Source organism: Heptranchias perlo, chromosome 2, assembly GCF_035084215.1.
Source record: "Heptranchias perlo isolate sHepPer1 chromosome 2, sHepPer1.hap1, whole genome shotgun sequence".
NCBI classification, from domain to species: Eukaryota; Metazoa; Chordata; class Chondrichthyes; order Hexanchiformes; family Hexanchidae; genus Heptranchias; species Heptranchias perlo.
This window is the reverse complement of record NC_090326.1, coordinates 45,324,378-45,347,111: the sequence shown is the minus strand read 5'-3', so window position 1 is coordinate 45,347,111 and position 22,734 is coordinate 45,324,378. Positions and strand designations below refer to the sequence as shown.

At 40.7% G+C, this 22,734-nt stretch overlaps 1 protein-coding gene across 4 annotated transcripts in view; it reads left to right on the top strand.

Moving 5' to 3' along the window:
- The window catches only part of LOC137338520 (palmitoyltransferase ZDHHC3-like), a 55,649-nt gene that overhangs the window by 8,482 nt on the left and 24,433 nt on the right, over nt 1–22,734 (top strand). For all 4 annotated transcript variants that reach the window (XM_068001823.1, XM_068001826.1, XM_068001825.1 and 1 more), the window contains exons 3-4: nt 16,909–17,033; nt 18,876–18,972. In XM_068001823.1, coding sequence (XP_067857924.1) covers nt 16,909–17,033; nt 18,876–18,972 — 222 coding nt within the window. The remainder of the gene's footprint in view (nt 1–16,908; nt 17,034–18,875; nt 18,973–22,734) is intronic.

Sequence of the window (22,734 nt, the reverse complement as noted above, 5' to 3'; positions counted from 1 at the left end):
CAGCCAGAAGTGCCGAGTGGACGATCCCTCTCGGCCTCCTCCCGATATCCCCACCATCACAGAAGCCAGTCTTCAGCCAATGCGATTCACTCCACGTGATATCAAGAAACGGCTGAGTGCACTGGATACAGCAAAGGCTGTGGGCCCCGACAACATCCCGGCTGTAGTGCTGAAGACTTGTGCTCCAGAACTACCTGCGCCTCTAGCCAAGCTGTTTCAGTACAGCAACAACACTGGCATCTACCCGACAATGTGGAAAATTGCCCAGTTATGTCCTGTCCACAAAAAGCAGGACAAATCCAATCCGGCCAATTACCGCCCCATCAGTCTACTGTCAATCATCAGCAAAGTGATGGAAGGTGTCGTCGACAGTGCTATCAAGCGGCACTTACTCACCAATAACCTGCTCACCAATGCTCAGTTTGGGTTCTGCCAGGACCACTCGGCTCCAGACCTCATTTCAGCCTTGGTCCAAACATGGACAAAAGAGCTGAATTCCAGAGGTGAGGTGAGAGTGACTGCCTTTGACATTAAGGCAGCATTTGACCAAGTGTGGCACCAAGGAGCCCTAGTAAAATTGAAGTCAGTGGGAATCGGGGGAAAACTCTCCAGTGGCTGGAGTTATGCCTAGCACAAAGGAAGATGGTAGTGGTTGTTGGGAGGCTAATCATCTGAGCCCCAGGACATTGCTGCAGGAGTTCCTCAGGGCAGTGTCCCAGGCCCAACCATCTTCAGCTGCTTCCTCAATGACCTTCCCTCCATCATAAGGTCAGAAATGGGAATATTCGCTGATGATTGCACAGTGTTCAGTTCCATTCGCAACCCCTTAAATAATGAAGCAGTCCGAGCCCACAAGCAGCAAGACCTGGACAACATCCAGGCTTGGGCTGATAAGTGGCAAGTAACATTCGCGCCAGATAAGTGCCAGGCAATGACCATCTCCAACGTGAGAGAGTCTAACCACCTCCCCTTGACATTCAACGGCATTACCATCGCCGAATCCCCCACCAACAACATCCTGGGGGTCACCATTGACCAGAAACTTAACTGGACCAGCCATATAAATACTGTGGCTACAAGAGCAGGTGAGAGGCTGGGTATTCTGCGGCGAGTGACTCACCTCCTGACTCCCCAAAGCCTTTCCACCATTTACAAGGCACAAGTCAGGAGTGTGATGGAATACTCTCCACTTGCTTGGATGAGTGCAGCTCCAACAACACTCAAGAAGCTCGACACCATCCAGGACAAAGCAGCCCGCTTGATTGGCACCCCATCCACCACCCTAAACATTCACTCCCTTCACCGGCGCACTGTGGTTGCAGTGTGTACTATCCACAGGATGCACTGCAGCAACTCGCCAAGGCTTCTTCGACAGCTCCTCCCAAACCCGCGACCTCTACCACCTAGAAGGACAAGAGCAGCAGGCACATGGGAACAACACCACCTGCACGTTCCCCTCCAAGTCACACACCATCCTGACTTGGAAATATAGCGGCGTTCCTTCATCGTCGCTGGGTCAAAATCCTGGAACTCCCTTCCTAACAGCACTGTGAGAGAACCGTCACCACACGGACTGCAGCGGTTCAAGAAGGCGGCTCACCACCACCTTCTCAAGGGCAATTAGGGATGGGCAATAAATGCTGGCCTTGCCAGCGACGCCCACATCCCATGAACGAATAATAAAAAAAACACTCTCTTTACATGATCATAACTCATCAATATCCCATTTGGACTATTGTTTTGTCAACAACTACAACTTGCATTTATATAGCTTCTTCAATGTAGAAAAATGTCCCAAGGCACCTCACTGAAGCATAATCAGACTAAAATGGATGCTGATCCAGAGTAACAGAAGATTGATGAGGGTAATGCGGTTGATGTATATATGGATTTTCGAAAGGCATTTGATAAAATACCACATAATATACTTGTTAGCAAAATTGAAGTCCATAGGATTAAAGGAGCAGTAGCAGTGTGGATACAAAATTCGCTAGGGGACTGAAAACAGTAGTGGTGGACAGTTCTTTTTCAAACTGGATGGAAGCATACAGTGGTGTCCCTCGGGTCGGTGTGTGTAATATCCTGTACTTAGGTCTACAAGGCATCATTTCAAAGTTGGCAGATGACACGAAACTCGGAAAAGTAGTAAACAGCGAGGAGGACGTAGACAGACTGTTGAAATGGGTAGACACCTGACATGAAATTTAATGCAGAGAAGTGATGCATTTTGGTAGGATGAATGAGGAAAGGCAATATAAGCTAAATGGTACATTTTTAAAGTGAGTGCAGGAACAGAGAGACTTGGTGTAATCTTTGAAGGTGGCAAGACAAGTTGAGAAGGCTTTTTTTAAAAAAAGCAAACTGGATCCTTGGCTTAATAAACAGAGGCATGGAGTACAAAAGCAAGGAAGTTGTGCTAAACCTTTATAAATCACTGGTTAGGCCTCAGCTGGAGTATTGTGTTCAATTCTGGATACCACACTTTAGGAAGGATGTCAAGGCCTTAGAGAGGGTGCAGAGGAGATTTACTAGAATGGTACCAAGGATGTGGGACTTCAGTTATGTGGAGAGATGAGAGAAGCTAGGGTTATTCTCAGAGCAGAGAAGGTTAAAGGGAGATTTAATAGAGGTGTTCAAAATCATGAAGGGTTTTGATAGAGTAAATAAGGGGGAAGAGTTTCCTGTGGCAGAGGGTCGGTAACCAGAGGAGAAAGATTTGAGTAATTGACAAGAGAACCAGAGGCCAGGTGAGGAGAAATTTTATTACACAGCGAGTTGTTGTGGTCTAGAATGCACTGTCTGAAATGGTGGTGGAAGCAGATTCAATAATAACTTTCAAAAGGGAATTAGATAAATACTTGAAGGGGAAAGGGCAGAAGAGTCAGACTAATTGGATAGCTCTTTCAAAGAGCAGGAACGATGGGCCGAATGGCCTCCTTCTGCGCTATATCATTCTGATTCTCAAAGTTTCTACGATCCAAGGGAGGAGATATTAGGAAGGCTTGGTCAAAGAGGATGGTTTTAAGGAGGATCTTAAAGGAGAAAAGGCAGAGGGATTTAAGGAGGGAATTCCAGACATGGTGAAGCCTGTTGAAGGCAGAGTCGCCAATGGTGGGGTAAAGGGAGGGGGGATGCACAAAAGGCCGGAGTCAGAGGAACAAAGCGTTCTGAGAGGATTTTTGAGCTAGAGAAGGTAGAAGAGGTAGGAAAGTTCAAGGCCATGAAGGGATTTAAACATGAAGATGAGAATTTTAAATTGGAGGCGTTGAGGGACCGGGAGCAAATGTTGGTCAGCGAACACACAGCTGATGGGTGAACAGGACTTGGTGTAGGTTAGAATACGAGCAGCAGAGTTTTGGATGAGCTGAAGTTTATGGAGGATGGGAGGCCGGCTGGGGGAGCATTGTCCTCGTCGAGTCTGGAAGTGACAAAGGCATGGATGAGGATTTCAGCAGCAGCAGATGTGCTGGGGCAGAGACGGGCGATGTTATGGTGATATAATTAGGCAGTCTTTGTGATGGAGTGTGTATGGGGTCGAAAGCTCAGCTCGGAGTTGAATGGGATGCTGTGGTTGGCGGTCCGTGGCCAGGGAGGAGGATGGAATTAGTGGTAAGGATACGGGGTTTGTGGTGGGATCAATTTCAAGAGCATAAACCTAGATTTGTAAGAATTTCATTTTATTCTCATCTCATAAGATGTAAAATTAGTTCACTAACTTCCGCTGTCTAGAAATAGGTGGTTTAGAATCCACTCAATTTGTGTTGTATTTCATCTATTTGAGAAATCTTATGCTTCTCAAGATTACAGTGCCTGTTAATTGTGTGCAAATGCATCTCTTATCTATTGATTTTCCTGTAAGTACTTATTTGTGTTAGTTAAGTAATGGATCAGTTGCAGCTTTTGAAGACTGACTAAAGCTACAACCCCAATTTGAGACCTTCCTTTAAATCTGCAGAAGGTTTTTCCACTTGACTGAGGAGTGAGCTTACGCCTGAGTATCTTTCTATTGTGCAGCCTCTGGTGATTGTAGAAATCATAAATATGTATTATAACTGAAATAGGTGAGCTACCACAGGGTTGATAAAATTCATCAAAATGCAATGTGTAGTTAAGTCGGACTATAAAAAAAAGTGACACGGAGAAAGCTGAATAGCAATCTTTATTTATATTACTAGTCTACACTGCTGTAACATCTCTCCCAGTGGCTAGTGAGATTCAGGTGAGCTGTTGAGGAAGGTCCTTGGTTCATTCCATAATCTGTGTGTTAGCTGATCTCAGCTGGGGCAGAAGAGCGGATGTTGCAATTGGCCTCGCTGTCACTGGGTTATGGTGAGGAAAACTAGCTATGATTTCTACTTCTGACTGCTAACCTGTGACCCATACTGACACTGAATGTGTGCCAGGAATGGACCTGGCAGTTATTTCATTTCTGTCTTTGTTCGCTCCTTCCTTCCCAACCTCGTCCACAGCAGCCTCCAGTCTGAGTGTGGCTGAATGGCCTGCTTGTACTCATCATTGAGGCTCACACATGTATAACAGCAGGTTGCCCTGCTTCTGTGGAACTATAATCCAACAAGGAATCAGTGTCTTTAGAAGAGAAGGGAGGGAAAAAAAATTAACAAGCGAAGGCAAGAGATTGTGGTTCCTTGGTCTTTGCACAATGGAAAGGAATTGCGTTCCTTCTGTAAATAGTTATTTGTGTATAATGCATAACATTGGGGATTTATCAGGTGGAAGAATGCTCTGAGTTGACCGTGTGATTGATAGGAAGCAGCTAAGAGCAAAGAGGTTTTTTATGGATTTCCTAGGAACTAGAGAAAGCCTGAGGTAATATTTTTGTGCTGACGAATCACTCTATATGTCTCTATGCCAAAATGGACGAGAAATTGTGCTTATTGGGTATTTGTGATTTAAATATCCTATATACTTTCTTGACTGCAACGTGTTAATTTTCTCCCAGTCACCATCCACATCCAAAGCAGTGTGAAACTTCTCCCAGGCCCTGCTAATGCTGCTGTCAAACTTCTTTTGCTAGATATGGGAGTAACACAAGATAACTCATTTTAAGGCCTCTTTCCTGCCCCCCCCCGCCCCCCCCCCCCCCAACCACCTTATGGTTTTTGGTTGACATCAAGAACTCATTGTAGGGGAGGAATTGTTGATGTCCCTTATGGGGTATCATCGTGTTTCCTGTATTCTATTCAGCCCATCTCCCATTTTAAGGGAGTGTATCAATACTTCCAAGGAGTACCCCACACATGTTTGAAAAACCATTTGGAGCTTCGGGCAAGTATGAAAACATTTGCTCATGACTTGTATGTTAAATTTGAGTCATTTACAGTTAACTAAGATGCTTTAACTTGGAAATACTTCTGATGAAGTAGCCTTCTGTGAGCCCCATTTTGTCACCTTTATAGTTTCAAAAATGTTTCACCTAATAATTTTGTAAGTGGCTCAATGCATGGTGAGGAAGAGGCCCTGCTTTTATACATCTGGCAGCTGATTAGAGTGGCACTGGAGGCCCAGGATTGGGATTCCAGTCTGTCCCTTTGGCTGGAGAGAAGGCATGGTGTGGGATGCTTTAGCTGTAAACAAAATAACTTGCTGGGAAAATATAAGTTGAGGAGGTTGGGGTGGGGAGGAGGAGAAAAGAAGAACAGGAAAAGTGATTTTTCCCACCTGGTACTGGATTGATATGTATTTGTAATTCCACATTCAAACAAACCTGATCCTTGTGAGTTCATATGTGATTTGGCTTTACTTAGCAGCAGAAATAAAAAGGCATCTGCAAAGGGTCTTTAAAATTTCTATTACTGGATGCATAAAAAAGTCACAGAGAGCAACTCAGTCTTTGAGTTTAGTTGAGTACTGTGCTGAATTTGTAACATGAAAAAATTGTCCAATCTTTGGCATGTGCACAAAGTACACATCTAATCAAAGAGCACAACCCATTTGCTTTCATTGAGGCTGATGTTTGCATTCTTAACCCATCCTCTAGACCCATCTTTTGTTTCTTTACTTGGCCTGTTACCACCCTCCTTGCCTTGCACCATCATTCCTTTTGGCATTTAATCACTCCTGTCCTCCACCCTATCAGAGACCATCCTTTTTGTTCTTTCCTCCCCTCCTCTTCCACCCCCTTTTCCTGGCTCTGTACTTACTTAAAAACTATTTAATCTTCCAGTTCTGATGAAAGGTCGTTGACCTGAAACGTTAACTCTTGTTTCTTTCTCCACAGATGCTGTCTGACTTGCTGAGTGTTTCCATCAGTTTCTGTTTTTATTTTGCATTCTTAACTTGTAACCACCTCTGTCAACATGGTTTGCAGAGTGGGTTTTGAGAGTATTGCTGACATGCATAGTTTTATATAGTGAAACTTTTTTAAAATTAAATTTGCTTAGAGTTTGTATACTAGGTGAACTTAGAATAATGTTACATACCATACTGTAGGAGAAAGGCTATTGCACATTTTCTCCTTTTAAAATGTCAGTGAAGCGTAATGGTAACTATGAAATTCTTGTACTAGTATCTCCACTTGAACTGGAAAAACACCCAGCAGTATATATTTTATTGACTTTGATCTTTCAAATTTGGATTGTCTGGGAAGAAACTTTTGGGCTCTTTAACACCAAGGTGAAAGAACTGGTGATGGTAACGAATGAATAATTTGAATTAGAAGCAACAATCAGTAAGTGCATCTCAATGTTACAACATATGATTTAAAGAAAGCACTTGCATTTATTTAGCGCCTTTCACAACCTCAGAACGTCCCAAAGTGTTTTACAGCCAATGAAGTACTTTTGAAGTATTGTCACTGTTGTAATGTAGGAATTTATGTATGTTTTGTTCCCTCTGACCATAGTATATTAGTATCAGTACGTCAAATCCTGGGACAAAATGTACAGTTATATATGTTAGGATGTGTTATATAGGACTTAATAGAAATGTAGTCAGTTTATGTATCTAAATGGGAAACTGTCAAATTGTTGTAAGAGTAATTAATGTATGGATTGTCTAATTTCCTTTGGACCATTCATTGTTAAAATGCCATGGCCTGAACAAACGATCTAATACCCGGATAAACTCAACATTTTTAGTCTGAAAATAATTGTGGAATATTGGAACTCTATATTAAATAACAATGGCTTTTGCTGAGCTGCTGTGTTCAGCAGTCCACAGGGTTTGAATCTTGCGAGAGTGATCGTTATTCAAGCAATTGTCTGCTGCAATATCTAGGGCAACAGCATATTGCTTTTGCGAGTTTGGGTATAGGACACTGGCAATGTGACATTTAGGTTTCTAGTTTTCAGCACCAGGTGCTCTATCCATTTTTTTAAAAGTACAGAGTAAGCAGGCACTATATGCAACATATGCCATTGTGTTGTAGTTAAAGCCAGATTATCCACTTTGGATCTGAGAAAGACAAATCGGAATATTGTCTTAAAGGTGAGGGACTCGGAGCTGTGGAGGAGTAAAGGAATTTAGGTGTCCATGTGCAGAAATCACTAAATGCTAGTGCACAGGTACAAAAAGTAATCAAAAGGATAATGGAATGTTGGCCTTTATCTCCAGGGGAATGGAATTTAAAAAGGAAGTGATGCTTCAATTGTACAGAGCCTTGTTCAGACCCCATCTGGAGTACTGTGCTCAGTTTTGGGCATCACACCTCAAGAAAGATATATTGGCCTTGGAAGGGGTACAGTGCAGATTCACCAGAATTATACCAGGATTAAACTGAGGACAGGTTGCATAAACTTGGCTTGTATTCTCTTGACTTTAGAAGGTTGAGGGTGCAGTCTAATTGAGGTGTTTAAAAATAATAAAGGGATTCGATACTGTAAATACAGATAAACTGTTTCCTCTGGTGGGGGAAATCCAGAACAAGGGGGCAGTATCTTAAAATTAAAGCTAGGCTGTTTAGAAGTGAAATTAGGAAGAAGTTTTCACACCAAGGGTAATAACAATCTGGAACTCGCTCTTCCAAAAGGCTGTGGATACTGAGTCAATTGAAATTTTAAAGATTGAGATCGATATATTTTTGTTAGGCAAGAGTATGAAGGGACATGAGTTACAGATCAGCCATGATCTAATTGAATGGCAGAACAGGCTTGAAGGGCAGAATGGCCTATTCTTGCTCCTACACCACATTTGCAGAATCATTAGTTTCTCAATTAGTGTAGTGAGATTTCATGGTCTTGTTACAGTGTAATCGAACACGATGCGAGAGTTAATAATGCAGTGGTTCTTCAACCAGTTGTTTCAGTCTTCCTGTGAGTTGAGATGAAACACATTTCACAAGACAATATTTACATGAACAGAAAACCTAGATTTGATTGCACTTAAAGAAACTGTATGGTTTAATGAAAAATAAAGCCCTGTTCATTAAATTGAGCGCTTGACACTATGTACATTTAGACCACAATACCTTTTATCCCACCAAAATGTAAATCTGAAACCATAATCTCCACAAGCATTGAAATAAATATTTCCGTCATGTGCCTACTATCACTTGAGCTTTTAATTGCTGCTCACTCAGCTCTATTTATCAAAGTTCAAACCTTATCTAATCCCTTTTCCATCTTTTTTCTGTATTTGCATAATAGAAAATCTGAACTTACGATCCTACTTCGAACATCCTCATTTCTTTATTTTTCCCCCAACTATGTGTCTTTAAATTTTAATTTGAAGGTCACTCATGTCAGTTATCCTATGAAAGCTAATTTTCTTGTATATCTAATAGCCTATCATCACTTCTGCTTCTGGAGCCAACAGATGTCTTGCCCATTTCTTTTTGGAATGAATTTGTCTTCTCTTTCCTGCCCCCCCAAAGACTCCCTTGTATGTTAATTTTCCCATGTTATTGTTATCTAGGATCTTATTGGCCTGTTTTGCGATGGAGATTTCAACGCCATCAGCAACTTGTCCAGTGAAAGAGAGCGGAGCATCCTTAGTATACCTTTGTGACTTTAGTTAGGGCACTTTAGTTAGGGCAGTTCGGTGCTGCGGCAGCAAAATTTGATTCTGATATAAGATGGAATAGGGGAATATCGTGAGATGGCAGGAAAGTGGGATTGATGCCCGGGGTGGCCTTGTTGAGTCTAGTGACCGTTTCCTATTCTTAATTCTTATGTCATTATGACATTGCTTTGTGATTCAATCCACTTTGCTTGAATGGTCTTCCCCAAAATGAGCAGATGAGATGCCACTTACTCCAGTGATATGGAAAGTAATTGCAAGGTGTGTTACTCCAAATTTATTGCACAATTCCTCATTACTTTTCCTTTGAAGAACAGTGAAGGTACAATAACTTTTTTTTAAGTGTATAACTTTTTAGCTCTGTCTGTCATGGACACAAGGGCATAAAGTATACTTCTCAAGTATTTATGAAGCAAATACTACCTCCATTTTTACACTGTTAATGTGTATTTGTATTATTCCACAGACCACCTAATAATGGAAGGGAAGTGGAGGAAGAAATGTGTAAGCAAATCTATGAAATGATTAAAAGAAATAGAATAATAATCATGGGAGACTTCAACTACCCCCAAATTAATTGGCAAGAAGAGGTAGGGAAGGGGGGAAAGGCAATAAAGTTTTTAGTATGTTCAGGACTCCTTTCTTATCCAGTATGTAAGAAGCCCAACATGAGAGGAATCACTGCTGGATCTAGTAATGGGAAATGAATCAGAGCAGATAAGAGAAGTAAACATTGGGGAAATCTAAGCAATAGCGTTCACAATATAATAAAGTTTAAGATAAATGTTGAGAGAGAGGCAAGTAAAGCAAATATCAAAGTAATAGATGGGGTAAAAGCTAATTTTGAGGGGATCAGAATGGAACTAGGAAAGGTAAACTGGAAAAAAAAATTACAGATATGGAACAGTAGTGGGAAATATTTAAAATAGTGATCAATAGTGTTCAGGAGAAATATATTCCGCTAAAAAACAAGGATATATTAGCCAATAATGAAACACCATGGATGAATAAAGAGATATGGGTGAAATTGAAACTAAAGAAAAAGGCGTACACTAAGTACGTAGACAATAAAGGAGAGAATGACAAAAGGGAATACGAAGAGGTTAGGAAAGGAATCAGAAAAACAATTAGGATATCTAAGAGGAACTACAAAATTAAATTATCAAGGAATATAAAAAGAAAGTGTTCTACAGACACACAAATTACAAAAGATAAACTCCGATAATGACAGCAAAACGGCAGAAAAATTGAATAATTACTTTGCCTCAGTATTTATCAGGAAGTCTTTTTTTTATTCGTTCATGGGATGTGGGCGTCGCTGGCAAGGCCAGCATTTATTGCCCATCCCTAATTGCCTTTGAGAAGGTGGTGGTGAGCCGCCGCCTTGACTGAGTGGCTTGCTAGGCCATTTCAGAGGGCGATTTAAAAATCAACCACATTGCTGTGGGTCTGGAGTCACATATAGGCCAGACCAGGAAAGGACGGCAGGTTTCCTTCCCTAAAAGACATTAGTGAACCAGATGGGTTCTTACGACAATCCGGTAGTTTCGTGGCCATTACTGATGCTAGTTTTTTTAAATTCCAGATTTGATTCAATTAATTGAATTTAAATTCCCCAGCTGCCATGATGGGATTTGAACTCATGACTCCAGATTATTAGCCCAGGCCTCTGGATTACTAGTCCAGTAACATAACCTCTATGCTACTGTACCCGTTGACTAACAATGCGGATGTGATATCAGAAGAAGAGATCAAAAATGATATAAAGAAACTTAAGATAGAAAGGAGGGAGATAATTGATCAACTAATCAAACTTAGAAGGGATTAAAAGAAAACCCTGGTCTGGACGGATTGCATCCACGCATGCTAAAAGAAGTTAAGGGGAGAGTCCAGGGAACTACAGATCAGTCAGCTTAACGGTGGTAGGAAAGATAATAGAATCTTTACTCAAAGATGTAATAGAAAAACATCTAGAAACCGAAAATATAATAGAGTAGTCAGCACAGATTTCAAAAGGGAATGTCATGCTTGACCAGCCTTATTGAATTCTTTGAAGAGGTAACAGAAAGGGTAGACAAGGATAATGTAGATGTAATATATTTGGATTTTCAAATGGCCTTCGATAAAGTACCACATAATAGACTCATGGCTGAGGTCAGAGCATGTGGAGTCAGGGGACAAGTAGCAGAATGGATAGCAAGCTGGCTAAAAACAGAAAAGAGAGTAGGGGTTAAAGGTAGTTACTTCAACTGGCAAAAGGTGTGAAGTGGTGTGAACATACTGGGGCTCTCTTTGGAAAAGAGAAGGTGGATGGGTGATCTGATAGAGGTCTTTAAGATTATGAAATGGTTTGGTCGGGTAGACGTATAGAAGATGTTTCCATTTGCGGGAGAAACCAGAACTAGGAGCCATAAATAAAAGGTAGTCACTAATAAATCCAATAGGGAATTCAGGAGAAACTTCTTTACCCAGAGAGTGGTTAAAATGTGGAACTCCCTAGCACAAGGAGTAGTTGAGGCGAATAGCATAGATCTATTTACGGGGAAGCTAGATAAACACGTGAGCGAGAAAGGAACTTAAGAACATAAGAAATAGCAGGAGTAGGCCATATGGCCCCTCGAGCCTACTCCGCCATTCAGTGGGATCGTAGCTGATTTTCAACCTCAACCCCACCCAATCCTCATATCCCTTGATTCCCTTAGTGTCCAAAAATCTATCGATCTCAGTCTTGAATATACTAGACGACTGAGCATCCACAGCCCTCTGGGATAGAAAATTCCAAAGATTCACAACCCTCTGAATGAAGAAATTTCTCCTCATCTCCGTCCTAAATGGCCGACCCCTTATCCTGAGACTATGCCCCCTAGATCTAGACTCTCTAGTCAGGGGAAACAACCTCTCAGCATCTACCCTGTCAAGCCCTCTCAAAATCTTGTATTTTCAATGAGATCACCTATCATTCTTCTGAACTCCATTGAGTACAGGCCCATTCTACTCAATCTCTCCTTATAGGACAACCCTCTCATCCCAGGAATCAATCTAGTGAACTTTCGTTGCACTGCCTCGATGGCAAGTATATCCTTCCTTAGATAAGACAACCAAAACTGTACACAGTACTCAAGGTGTGGTCTCACCAAAGCCCTGTACAATTGTGGCAAGACTTCCTTATTCTTGTACTCCAACCCCCTAGCTATAAAAGGCCAATGTACCATTTGCCTTCCTAATTGCTTGCTGTACCTGCATGTTAATTTTGTGTTTCGTGTACAAGGACACCCAAATCCGTCTGAACACCAACATTTAATAGTTTCTCACCATTTAAAAAATTTTCTGTTCTTCCTACCAAAGTGAATATCCTCACATTTGCCACTTCCTTGCCCACTCACTTAACCTGCCTATATCCCTTTGCAGACTCTTTCTTCTCCTAACAGCTTACTTTCCCACCTAGCTTTATATCATCAGCAAACTTGGATACATTACACTCGGTCCCTTCATCTAAGTCAATAGATTGTAAATAGCTGAGGCCCAAGTACTGATCCTTGTGGCACCCACTAGTTACAATCTGCCAACCTGAGAATGACCTGTTTATTTCTACTGTTTTCTGTCCGTTAACCAATCCTCTATCCATGCCAATATATTACCCCCAACCCCACGTGCCCTTACCTTTTGTGTGGCACCTAATTGAATGCCTTTTGAAAATCCAAATGTACTACATCCACTGGTTCCCCTTTATCTATCCTGCTAGTTACATCCTCAAAAAACTCTTAATAGATTTGTCAAACATGATTTCCCTTTCATAAAATCATGTTGACTCTGCCTAATCATATTATGATTTTCTAAGTGCCCTCTTGCCACATCCTTAATAATAGATTCCAGCATTTTTCTGACTACTGATGTAAGGCTAACTGGCCTGTAGTGTGTCTCCCTCCTTTCTTGAATAGCAGTGTTACATTTGCTACCTTCCAATCCACTGGAAGGAAAGCTATGCTGATAGGATTAGGTGAAGGATGGGACGAGGGTGGACCAGTTGGGCCAATTAGCCTGTTTCTGTGCAGTACATTCTATTTAACTCAGATGTTTAGACGTATTCTTTCCTGCACTGCATCGCATTCTGATGGAGACCTGAATTTAGGTCAGATAGAAAGCTATTTGCTCATTCTGTTGATGTCAGGAAATGCCCACTTTGCTTTAGTCAGCAACTATTTCAATCCAAAGCTGAAAGTAAATTGCTAACTGATTACTGCAGTGTTCTTTAGTGTATTCTCCCAATTGTATATAATTGGAGGAAGTACTTTCAATATACTCTAGCACATGATCAGTAGTTGTAGAATGTCTAACTTTTACAGTGTATATGTACATAATTATATGGACCAGTTAAAATTGGATTGTACTGACTTTCCCTCTTCCACCCCACCCCCCCCCCCCCCACCAGTGCAATTGTTGAGTTCCTGCTTATTTTGGGCTAGTGGATCAGTAAGAACCCAATTTGATTTTTTTTTAAATTACATTTTCTATTTTCTTTCAAAAATCAGGTCCACGGATGTGTGCACATGTCGTCCAGTGATGCCTGGAAAACAGGGATCTGATTGCAGATGGGCAAAAGTGTACAGCTGTAGGTTGACCTAGTTTCCCAGGCATGTTGGGATGCAGAAGACAATTTCAATATGTTCACTAAAGAAAGGGAGCTATGCCTAAAATTTCAACATTTGTCCTTTCTTCACAGATGCTGCCTGACTCGTCAAGTGTATCCAGCACTTTTTGTTTCAGATTTGCAGCATCTGCAGTTTTTTTTGTCAATAGATTCACTATCTTCTTGTCTGACTCTGAACCTAAGCCATTGCTGGGTTGGAGCAGTGATACAGGCTGGATTGGAAAATCTACTCATTAAATTAGTTTAAAACTACTTGTGCAGAATGTGGTACATTTAAAGCACATATTCCTTCAATATAATACCAAGAAAAGCTACTTCTGCACAATTGTGATGAAAAGGGTGTTTTGGTCACATTTCTAATAAAATTTAAATCTATGTATTTTAATATCTTTGTACAGGAGGCTGGCAGCCACTTCAACAGCAACAACTTGCACTTGTATAGTACTTTTAATGCAATAAAACGTCCCGAGGCGCTTCACAGGAGTGTTATCAAATAAAATTTAACACAGGGCCACATGAGATATTAAGCCAGGTGACCAAAAGCTTGGTCAAAGAGGTATGTTTTAAGGAGCATCTTAAAGGAGGAGAGGTGAACAAGTTTCGGGTGGGAATTCCAGAACTTAGGGCCTAGGCAGCTGAAGGCACGGCTGCCAATGGTGGAGTGATTAAAATTGGGGGTGTGTAAGAGGCAAGAATTGAAGGAGCGCAGAGATCTTGGAGGGTTGTAGGGCTGGAGGAGGTTACAGAGATGGGGGGAGTGAGACCACCGAGGGATTTGAAAACGAAGATGAGAATTTTAAAATTGAGGCGTTCCCGGACTGTGAGCCAGTGTAGGTCAGTGAGCACAGGTGTGATGGGTGAACGGGATGTTGTGCGAATTAGGATAAGGGCAGCAGAGTTTTGGATGAGATCAAGTTTATGGAGGGTGGAAGATGGGAGGCCAGCCAGAAGAGCATAGGAGAGGTTTTCAGATGAGCTGAGGCAGGGGTAGAGACGGGCGATGTTACGGAGGTGGAAGCAGGTGGTCATGGTGATGGAGTGAATTATGTGGTCGGAACCTCATCTCAAGATCAATTAAGACGCCGAGGTTGCAAACGGTCTGGTTCAACCTCAGACAGTGGCCAGAGAGAAGGATGGAGTCGGTGGTTAGGGAGCGGAGTTTGTGGCGGGGACCAAAGACAATGACTTCTGTCTTCCCAATATTTAGTTGGAGGAAATTTTTGCCTTCAAATGTGAGTTCAGGCTGCAGAGAATACACATTACGGTCTGGTATGCAAAAGAAATCCCCAGAGGTTCCAGCTTAATCAGTAACTTTTCATGTGGAACTTTTCCAAATACCTTTTGGAAGTCTTAAGTACACCACATCATAGGGTTTGACGCCATTGACTTGGGGTGTGACTTCTTCAAAGGAATCAAGGTGGTTGGTCAGGTAGGATCTTCTCTTCCTAAAGTTTGCTATTTACTAGATTCTTGCAGTACAGATACTCAAGTTTACTCCTGATAATTCCATTATTTTATGTGGAATTGAAGTAAGACTCATGGGCCTGTAGTTCTGTTCTGTTACATTCTACTGGTGTTCCCATTGACTCCCTCATAATGATGCAGTATTTCACAAATCTTCTCACTGTCTCAACATTCTAGGATAAATACCATCTATACCTGGGCATTTATTTGTTTTCAGGACTTTCAGCTTATCTAGGACTAACCTTTCACTTATATCAAAACCCTGAATTTTGCTTTGGTACTTCTTGTTGAGGTGGAGTGCAGGGGGGTGGGGGCAGGGAAGCATAATCATGCCTTCTCTTGTGAATACTTGGAGGAAGTAATCATTCAAGGTATGTTCTACCTTGTGCTAATCGTCTGTTTCAAGCCCATTTGCAGCTCTTATGTTCTCATCTTCTGATAGTTCCCTTTGCTATTGTAGTATTAAAATAATTTTTATTGTAATATTTTGCTTCTGCAGATATGTTTGTTTTTTAGGTCTCTTTGCCTTTCTGAATATCTTTAACTTGATATGGGGATCGGGCGGGAAAGTGGAGTTGAGGTTGAAGATCAGCCAGGATCTTATTGAATGGCGGAGCAGGCTCGAGCGGCTGTATGGCCTACTCCTGCTCCAATTTCTTATGTTCTTTACTTGTTTTATATATGATCCTGTATTCATCCCAGTGAGTCCTTTCTCCTGGCAGGATTTGTAGAGGGTATTTTTCCTCTTTATTTCACTCTTAATTAGTTAATGCATTTAGAGTCACGCTTGTTTAGTCTGAGTTTGTTGATCTTGGGTATGTACTTGTAAGTCTAGCATTATTTTATTGTGTGGTTTTTTTTGTTTAAGAACTCTATTTGAGCTTAAAATTCCACTTTTAATTTCCTTTGTTTAGTCTATTTTCAAAGAATTTGGAAAGTATCTTCAGCTGATTTGCTATAAATCAGCAATCCTCCTGAGGCCATGAAAGGGAGGGGTTAGGCAGGAAACTGGTGGATTAGCAGCAAAATTACCATGTAAGATTAAGGTCAGATCTAGTTGTACATTGAGTGTTAATGCAGGCGATGTGACTGTTTGTTTATTCTACATTCTGAGAAGGAATAGTAAACATTTGTAATTACTGCAATCTAATAGTTATCCTTGCTACAACTTTCTTTAAAACCTATTTCATTCAGTAGTTTGTAGCCACAGCTACAGGTTTATTCTACCACTTTCTGAAGTCAATGAGATCATGTGGCAACACTTAATCCAGTAAACTAAATAACAGTTTCTGTTCCACCCCTGGTCTTGTAACAGTTACTTAATTTGGGCTGGTAAAGGTAGATTCCTTTTTGGTAGTTTGTTGGAAGCAAAGACTTTCTTACGGGTGTCCAAGGAAAATCTGAGATAAAGCCTAAAAATGTAACTCTGGCTTACACATCATAGTCCTTGTGGAATTGGTAACTTAACACGATTTGATAGTTATTGTACTCTACTTTTTTTTAAAAATTAATCCTTGGATGATAGGGAAGAAATTGATGTTCTAGATTTGTTTTATATGTATTGAAGTCTTGAAACATGCTCATTTTGTAAGTGGCATTAATCTGTTTCAGTAGGCACGTTCAGTGCAATTCTGTGCTGTTTTTACTTCTCACGGTGAATTTTCCTTGTACTGTGGCACTTGCAGAATTACAGTTACACTCTGTGCAGTACTATGACATTTGTTTTTACAAGTATTCATAGCTGTCCTTTGGAATACAGTAAGATAGCAGTTTTCTTATGCTAACCTGCCGTTGTGCAATATTCACTGTTTGTTCGGCAGGGTGCAGTACCAAAAGGGAATGCCACTAAAGAATTCATTGAAAGTTTACAGTTGAAGCCAGGCCAAGTGGTGTATAAATGCCCCAAGTGTTGCAGCATCAAGCCAGAGCGAGCACATCATTGCAGGTATGGAACTGAATTTTCTCAAAATCCCTTTTCAGGATTACACTGGTCATTTTTTTTTGTATGTAAACAAACTTATCAGTTACCAACAAAAACGGTTTTGAGTGGAATTCCATGGTTAAAATAGAAATAAGGCAACATTACCCATTTGAGTAATGAAGTCTCTTAATTCTAGATTCGTTATAGTGTACAACATATTATAATAAGGATGGTTAAGGTAGAAAGAAAATGAAAAGAAGGCTGGGAAAATTCACTTCTATTTGACGTACCTTTTACCTACTTGTTGCGTGCAAATTACCCTGGACGTGCGGTAGCATTAAAATTCCTTACACCTGACGTAAGCCGCAATATGTTCAAGTAATTTTGGTTTGTATTCCCTCTTTCAATGATCCAACAGCTCCTCTTTGTAACTACCCATGGCCTCCTAGAGTTCTGTTTTTATGCTTGAGTAGTTTTACAAATTCCTTATTCACAGCCAGAAAATAGCCCTCTGAATGGTGTGCACTTTAGTCACAACTCTAAAATAGCAAAAAATAATTGCAGGTCAGTCATCACGTCGCACAGGGTTTTGATCTTTTGATTGATATATAGCAGTATATTGAAGAATGTCTAATCGTGAAACAAGAAAATACATAACTCCAAACATTCCCTTCTAAAATGTTCAAATAAAAAACTAGGGTGTGTCCATGTTTGGTATTTTGAAAAGGTGGAAAAAATGTGTAAAGTCAATTAAGATCAACATTTCCAGGGAACAAGTTACATTACAAAAACTTCTCATTAAATGTCAGTCATAAAATTGCATTTTTTTTATTTCACACAACAAAAGATGCTAGGAATGGATTTAACACCAATAATATTTTTGAAAGATGTTTGGTGCGGGAAGAACATCTGGCCTGTACAAAATAGACTTGCTGAAGCCATGTCACAGCATAACGATAAGTATTGCTGGCCTTTTTTAAGTGGTAGTGCTCAGGAAAATCTTTTCTCCTTCAAACATTCTGCCGTAGTTATTTCCATTGACTCAACTCCTTAAGTTAACACACGGACTGCAGCGGTTCAAGAAGGCGGCTCACCACCACCTTCTCGAGGGCAATTAGGGATGGGCAATAAATGCCGGCCTTGCCAGCGACGCCCACATCCCGTGAACGAATAAAAAAAAATAATGAATTTATATCATGATCTTTGACTTAGCAGAAAAGTTACTGTTTGCACAATAAAACAGTGAGTGGACTTAATTCAGAAATTGAGGTTTAAATATTTCCTAGGATATTGTTTCAAAATTCAATCTTAATTGAAAAGGGAGGGAGTGACCACATCAACGAGGCACTCCATTGCAGATCTAGTCTGGATGATGTTTGGAGAGGATCCAAGTCAGCAAAATTCAGTTGTCTGAGTGTACATCAAAAATTGGAATTCTTTTTTCCCAGCTCCTCTCTAACAGCAACTTATTTTAGGCTTTCCCTCACCCCAACAATCCACTCCAATGGCTTGGGATACAATTGTTTTGAGGAGTTGCATTTTAACCCAGCGTGGGTGTCAATCTGGACACACCCACTCTAGTCAACAGCAGCTGAGTACATATGAGGAAGTATGGAGAAAATCAACACAATTGCAATATCCTCTAGAAGATTAACCTTTACACCATTTTTGATGGGGAGGAGAGCATAAAAAGTATTTTGTTCTGAAAATACACTAGTTTTAATTTTAAAAAAATCTCTTTTTAAAAACTCTTTGCGTTCAGGACCACTAGAAAGGTAGGTATCGCATTGACTATTGAGTAGTTGTAAGAAATTTTGATTAAATGACTGGTACTTCCCTTTTTAAATATTGAAAATTGCCTTCCAGTGTATGCAAAAGATGTATTCGAAAGATGGATCACCACTGTCCCTGGGTTAATAACTGTGTGGGAGAGAATAACCAGAAGTACTTTGTATTGTTTACAGTAAGTATTGCTAATAGTGTGAGTGTGTTAAATACTTAAAGCAGCCAAGAATGTTCTTGACGTTAGGTTTCTCATTCTGATTTCAGTGGCATTGTGAACTGCAAAGTTGCCTCATCTACCCTGAGCTGCACTAACATGTGCAATTGTGCAGGCTACCGAAAATAAATTGTTGATTAGAATTCATGGATGCATTTATGCTTTAAATGGTGCTAGGGAAATGTTAATGTACAAAGGGACCTGGGTGTCCTTGTACACCAGTCACTGAAAGCAAACATGCAGGTGCAGCAAGCTGTTAGGAAGGCAAATGGTATGTTGGCCTTCATTGCAAGAGGATGTGAGTACAGGAGCAAGGATGTCTTACTGCAGTTATACAGGGCCATGGTAAGACCACACATGGAGTATTGTGTGCAGTTTTGGTCTCCTTTCCTAAGAAAGGATATATTTGCCATAGCGGGAGTGCAGCGAAGGTTCACCAGACTGATTCCTGGGCTGGCAGGACTATCGTATGAGGAGAGATTGGGTCGACTCAGCCTGTATTCACTTGAGTTTAGAAGAATGAGAGGGGGTCTCATTGAAACATATAAAATTCTGCCAGGGCTAGACAGACTGGATGCTGGAGGGGGTCCAGAAGGAAGGGGTCACAGTCTCAGGATACGGGATAGGACATTTAGGACTGAGATGAGGAGAAATTTCTTCACTTGGAAGGTGGTGAACCTATGGAATTCTCTACCACAGAAGGCTGTGGAGGCCAAGTCACTAAATATATTTAAGAAGGAGCTAGATAGATTTCTAGACACAAAAGGCATCAAGGGGTATGGGGAGAGAGCGGGAATATGGTATTGAGATAGAGGATCAGCCATGATCATTGAATGGCGGAGCAGGCTCGAAGGGCCGAATGACCTATTCCTGCTCCTATTTTCTCTGTTTTTATGCTGTTGTGCCTCAAGTTTCCTAGTGATATGAAACACTGCTCTGCACATTTCATGAGTGAGTGTGCTGCAGAGCTGTAATTTCTACTGCTTTGCATGTCTTCGTGCCAGATTCTAGCAGGTGCTGTCTTATTCCTGATGGCATCCTCACTGTAAGCTGAGTGCAAGTAAATACAACAAGGCCATCTGCCTTATTTGTGCCACTTAACCAGGTGCAGAAACTCGCTTGAAAAGCTGAGCGACTTTCCAGTTTAAACCAGAGAAAATTGGAGCAGCTGTGACTGGAGATAACAGAATTGTAACCACTGAGGAGAAGAAAAGAAAATCCCCTAGCCAAAGCACACATGTGCCTGATCTGAAAGGTGCCAGATTTAATCTTTATTGATCTATGAGATATGTTGCAGGATAGCTTTAAGCACCTGGGAAATTCTAGAGTACATTAGAAGGTCACCAATCACTGTCTTAAGTTTCTTAACCGTGCACTGCTAAAATACATGCACTGCTAAAATACGTGCACTGTAGACCTGAACATTTAGATATATTTCAGTCATGAATAATCAAACTTAACAATTTGTTGTTTGTAAACTGGATATGTATTATTATATAGAAGTTTCTTTTTGTATTTTTCCTGTATTCACTAATCTAAATGCCACAGATGTTACAAAATCAGAAATACAACTTGCCTTCAAATTGTTGGTGCAATTCTCATGAAGCTAGCACCAGCATCTATAATTGGTTATAAAGACTGTAGGGATGAAGTAACAATTTCTAATCACTTCAGATATGTGTTTAGATGAAAAGAAAAAAAAACTGTAAATGGCAGAAATCTGCAACAAAAACAGAATGTGTGAGATACACAGCAGATCTGACAGCTCCTGACAAAAGGTACTAACTGAAACTTCAATCTATCACTTCTCTCTTCAGACCTGCGGTGTATTTCCAGCACTTTCTGATTTTTTATATCAAATTGACTTGAGACACGGCTAACATTTTGGTCTGTTGAGTTTGTCAGAATTCATTCTACTGAATTTGTGCTTAGTGTACGTCAGTCTAATGGCCAACTTCATGAACTCGTACTGTTTTGAGAAAGATTGTGGATTTAAATAAAGCTAGAGTCTATTTTTCCAAAATGACCGCTGGAATACTAATTTTGGTTTCATGCTACATGAGCATATTTTCATACTGAATCCATAGCATAATATCTCTAGTCCAAACATGTTTATACAGCTAACTTTTTATACCAGTATGGTATTGCTTCACTATTCAATACCAATATAAAAACAGTGCTTCTGGTGTTGTAAAGAATTAAGTTACATGTGAAAGATCATTGAAATTTTTTTTCAATTATCAGTTTCTTTAGTACTAAACAAATTATTTCATCTTTTATTCTGTTATCTACTGTTAACTTAGTTATGTGGCACCACTTAAGATATTTAGTTTTGTACTGTGGACTTGTGTCTGCACCTGGACTCTGTGCTCTTGGCTCATGATTGCTTACTATGGACAATGATGCAGCCAGTACATACACTGCATCAACATTTAATAAGACCATAAGAGATAGGAGCAGGAGTAGGCCATTCGGCCCCTCGAGCCTGCTCTGCCATTTAATGAGATCATGGCTGATCTGATTTTTACTTCAACTCCACTTTCCCGCCCTTTCCCCATATCCTTTGACTCCCTTGCTGTTCAAAAAATTGTCTAATTCAGCCTTGAATGTATTCAATGACTCAGCCTCCACAGATATTTTGGGGTAAAGAATTCCAAAGATTCACGACCCTCTGGGAGAAGAAATTCCTCCTCATTTCCGTCTTAAACGGGCGACCCCTTATTCTGAGACTATGCCCCCTAGTTTTAGATTCCTCCATGAGGGGTAACATCCTCTCAGCATCTACCCTATTGAGTCCCTCAGAATCTTGTATGTTTCAATAAGATCTCCTCTCATTCTTCTAAACTCCAATGAGTATAGACCCAACCTGTTCAATCTTTCCTCATAAGACAACCCATCCATACCTGGAATCAACCTAGTGGACCTTCTCTGAGCTGCCTCCAATGCAAGTATGTCCTTCCTTAAATAGGAGCACCAGAACTGTACGCAGTACTCCAGGTGTGGTGTCACCAGCACCTTGTACAGTTGTAGCATGACTTCCCTGCTTTTATACTCCATCCCCCTAGAAATAAAGGCCAATATTCCGTTTGCCTTCCGGATTACCTGCTGCACCTGTATGTTGACTTTTTGTGTTTCATGTACGAGGACACCAGATCCCTCTGTACCGCAGCATTTTGTAGTATTTCTCCATTCAAATAATATTTTGCTTTTTTATTTTTCCTCCCAAAGTGGTTGACTTCACATTATCCCTCATTATATTCCATCTGCCAAATTTTTGCCCATTCGCTTAACCTGTCAGTATCCCTTTGCAGATACTTTGTGTCCTCATCACAACTTGCTTTTCCACCTATCTTTGTATCATCAGCAAATTTGGCCATGGGACAGTCTGTTCCTTCATCCAAGTCATTGGTCTATATTGTAAATAGTTGAGGCCCCAGCACCGATCCCTGCGGCACCCCACTAGTTACAGATTGCCATTTTGAAAATGACCCTTTTATCCCGACTCTCTGTTTTCTGTTAGTTAGCCAATCCTCTATCCATGCCAGTATATTACCCCCAACACCATGAGCTCTTGTGCAGTAATCTTTTATGTGGCACCTTATCGAATGCCTTTTGGAAATCCAAATAAACTGCATTCATTGGTTCCCCTTTATCCACCCTGCCCGTTACTTCCTCAAAGAACTTTAATAAATTTGTCAGACATGATTTCCACTTCATACAATCAAG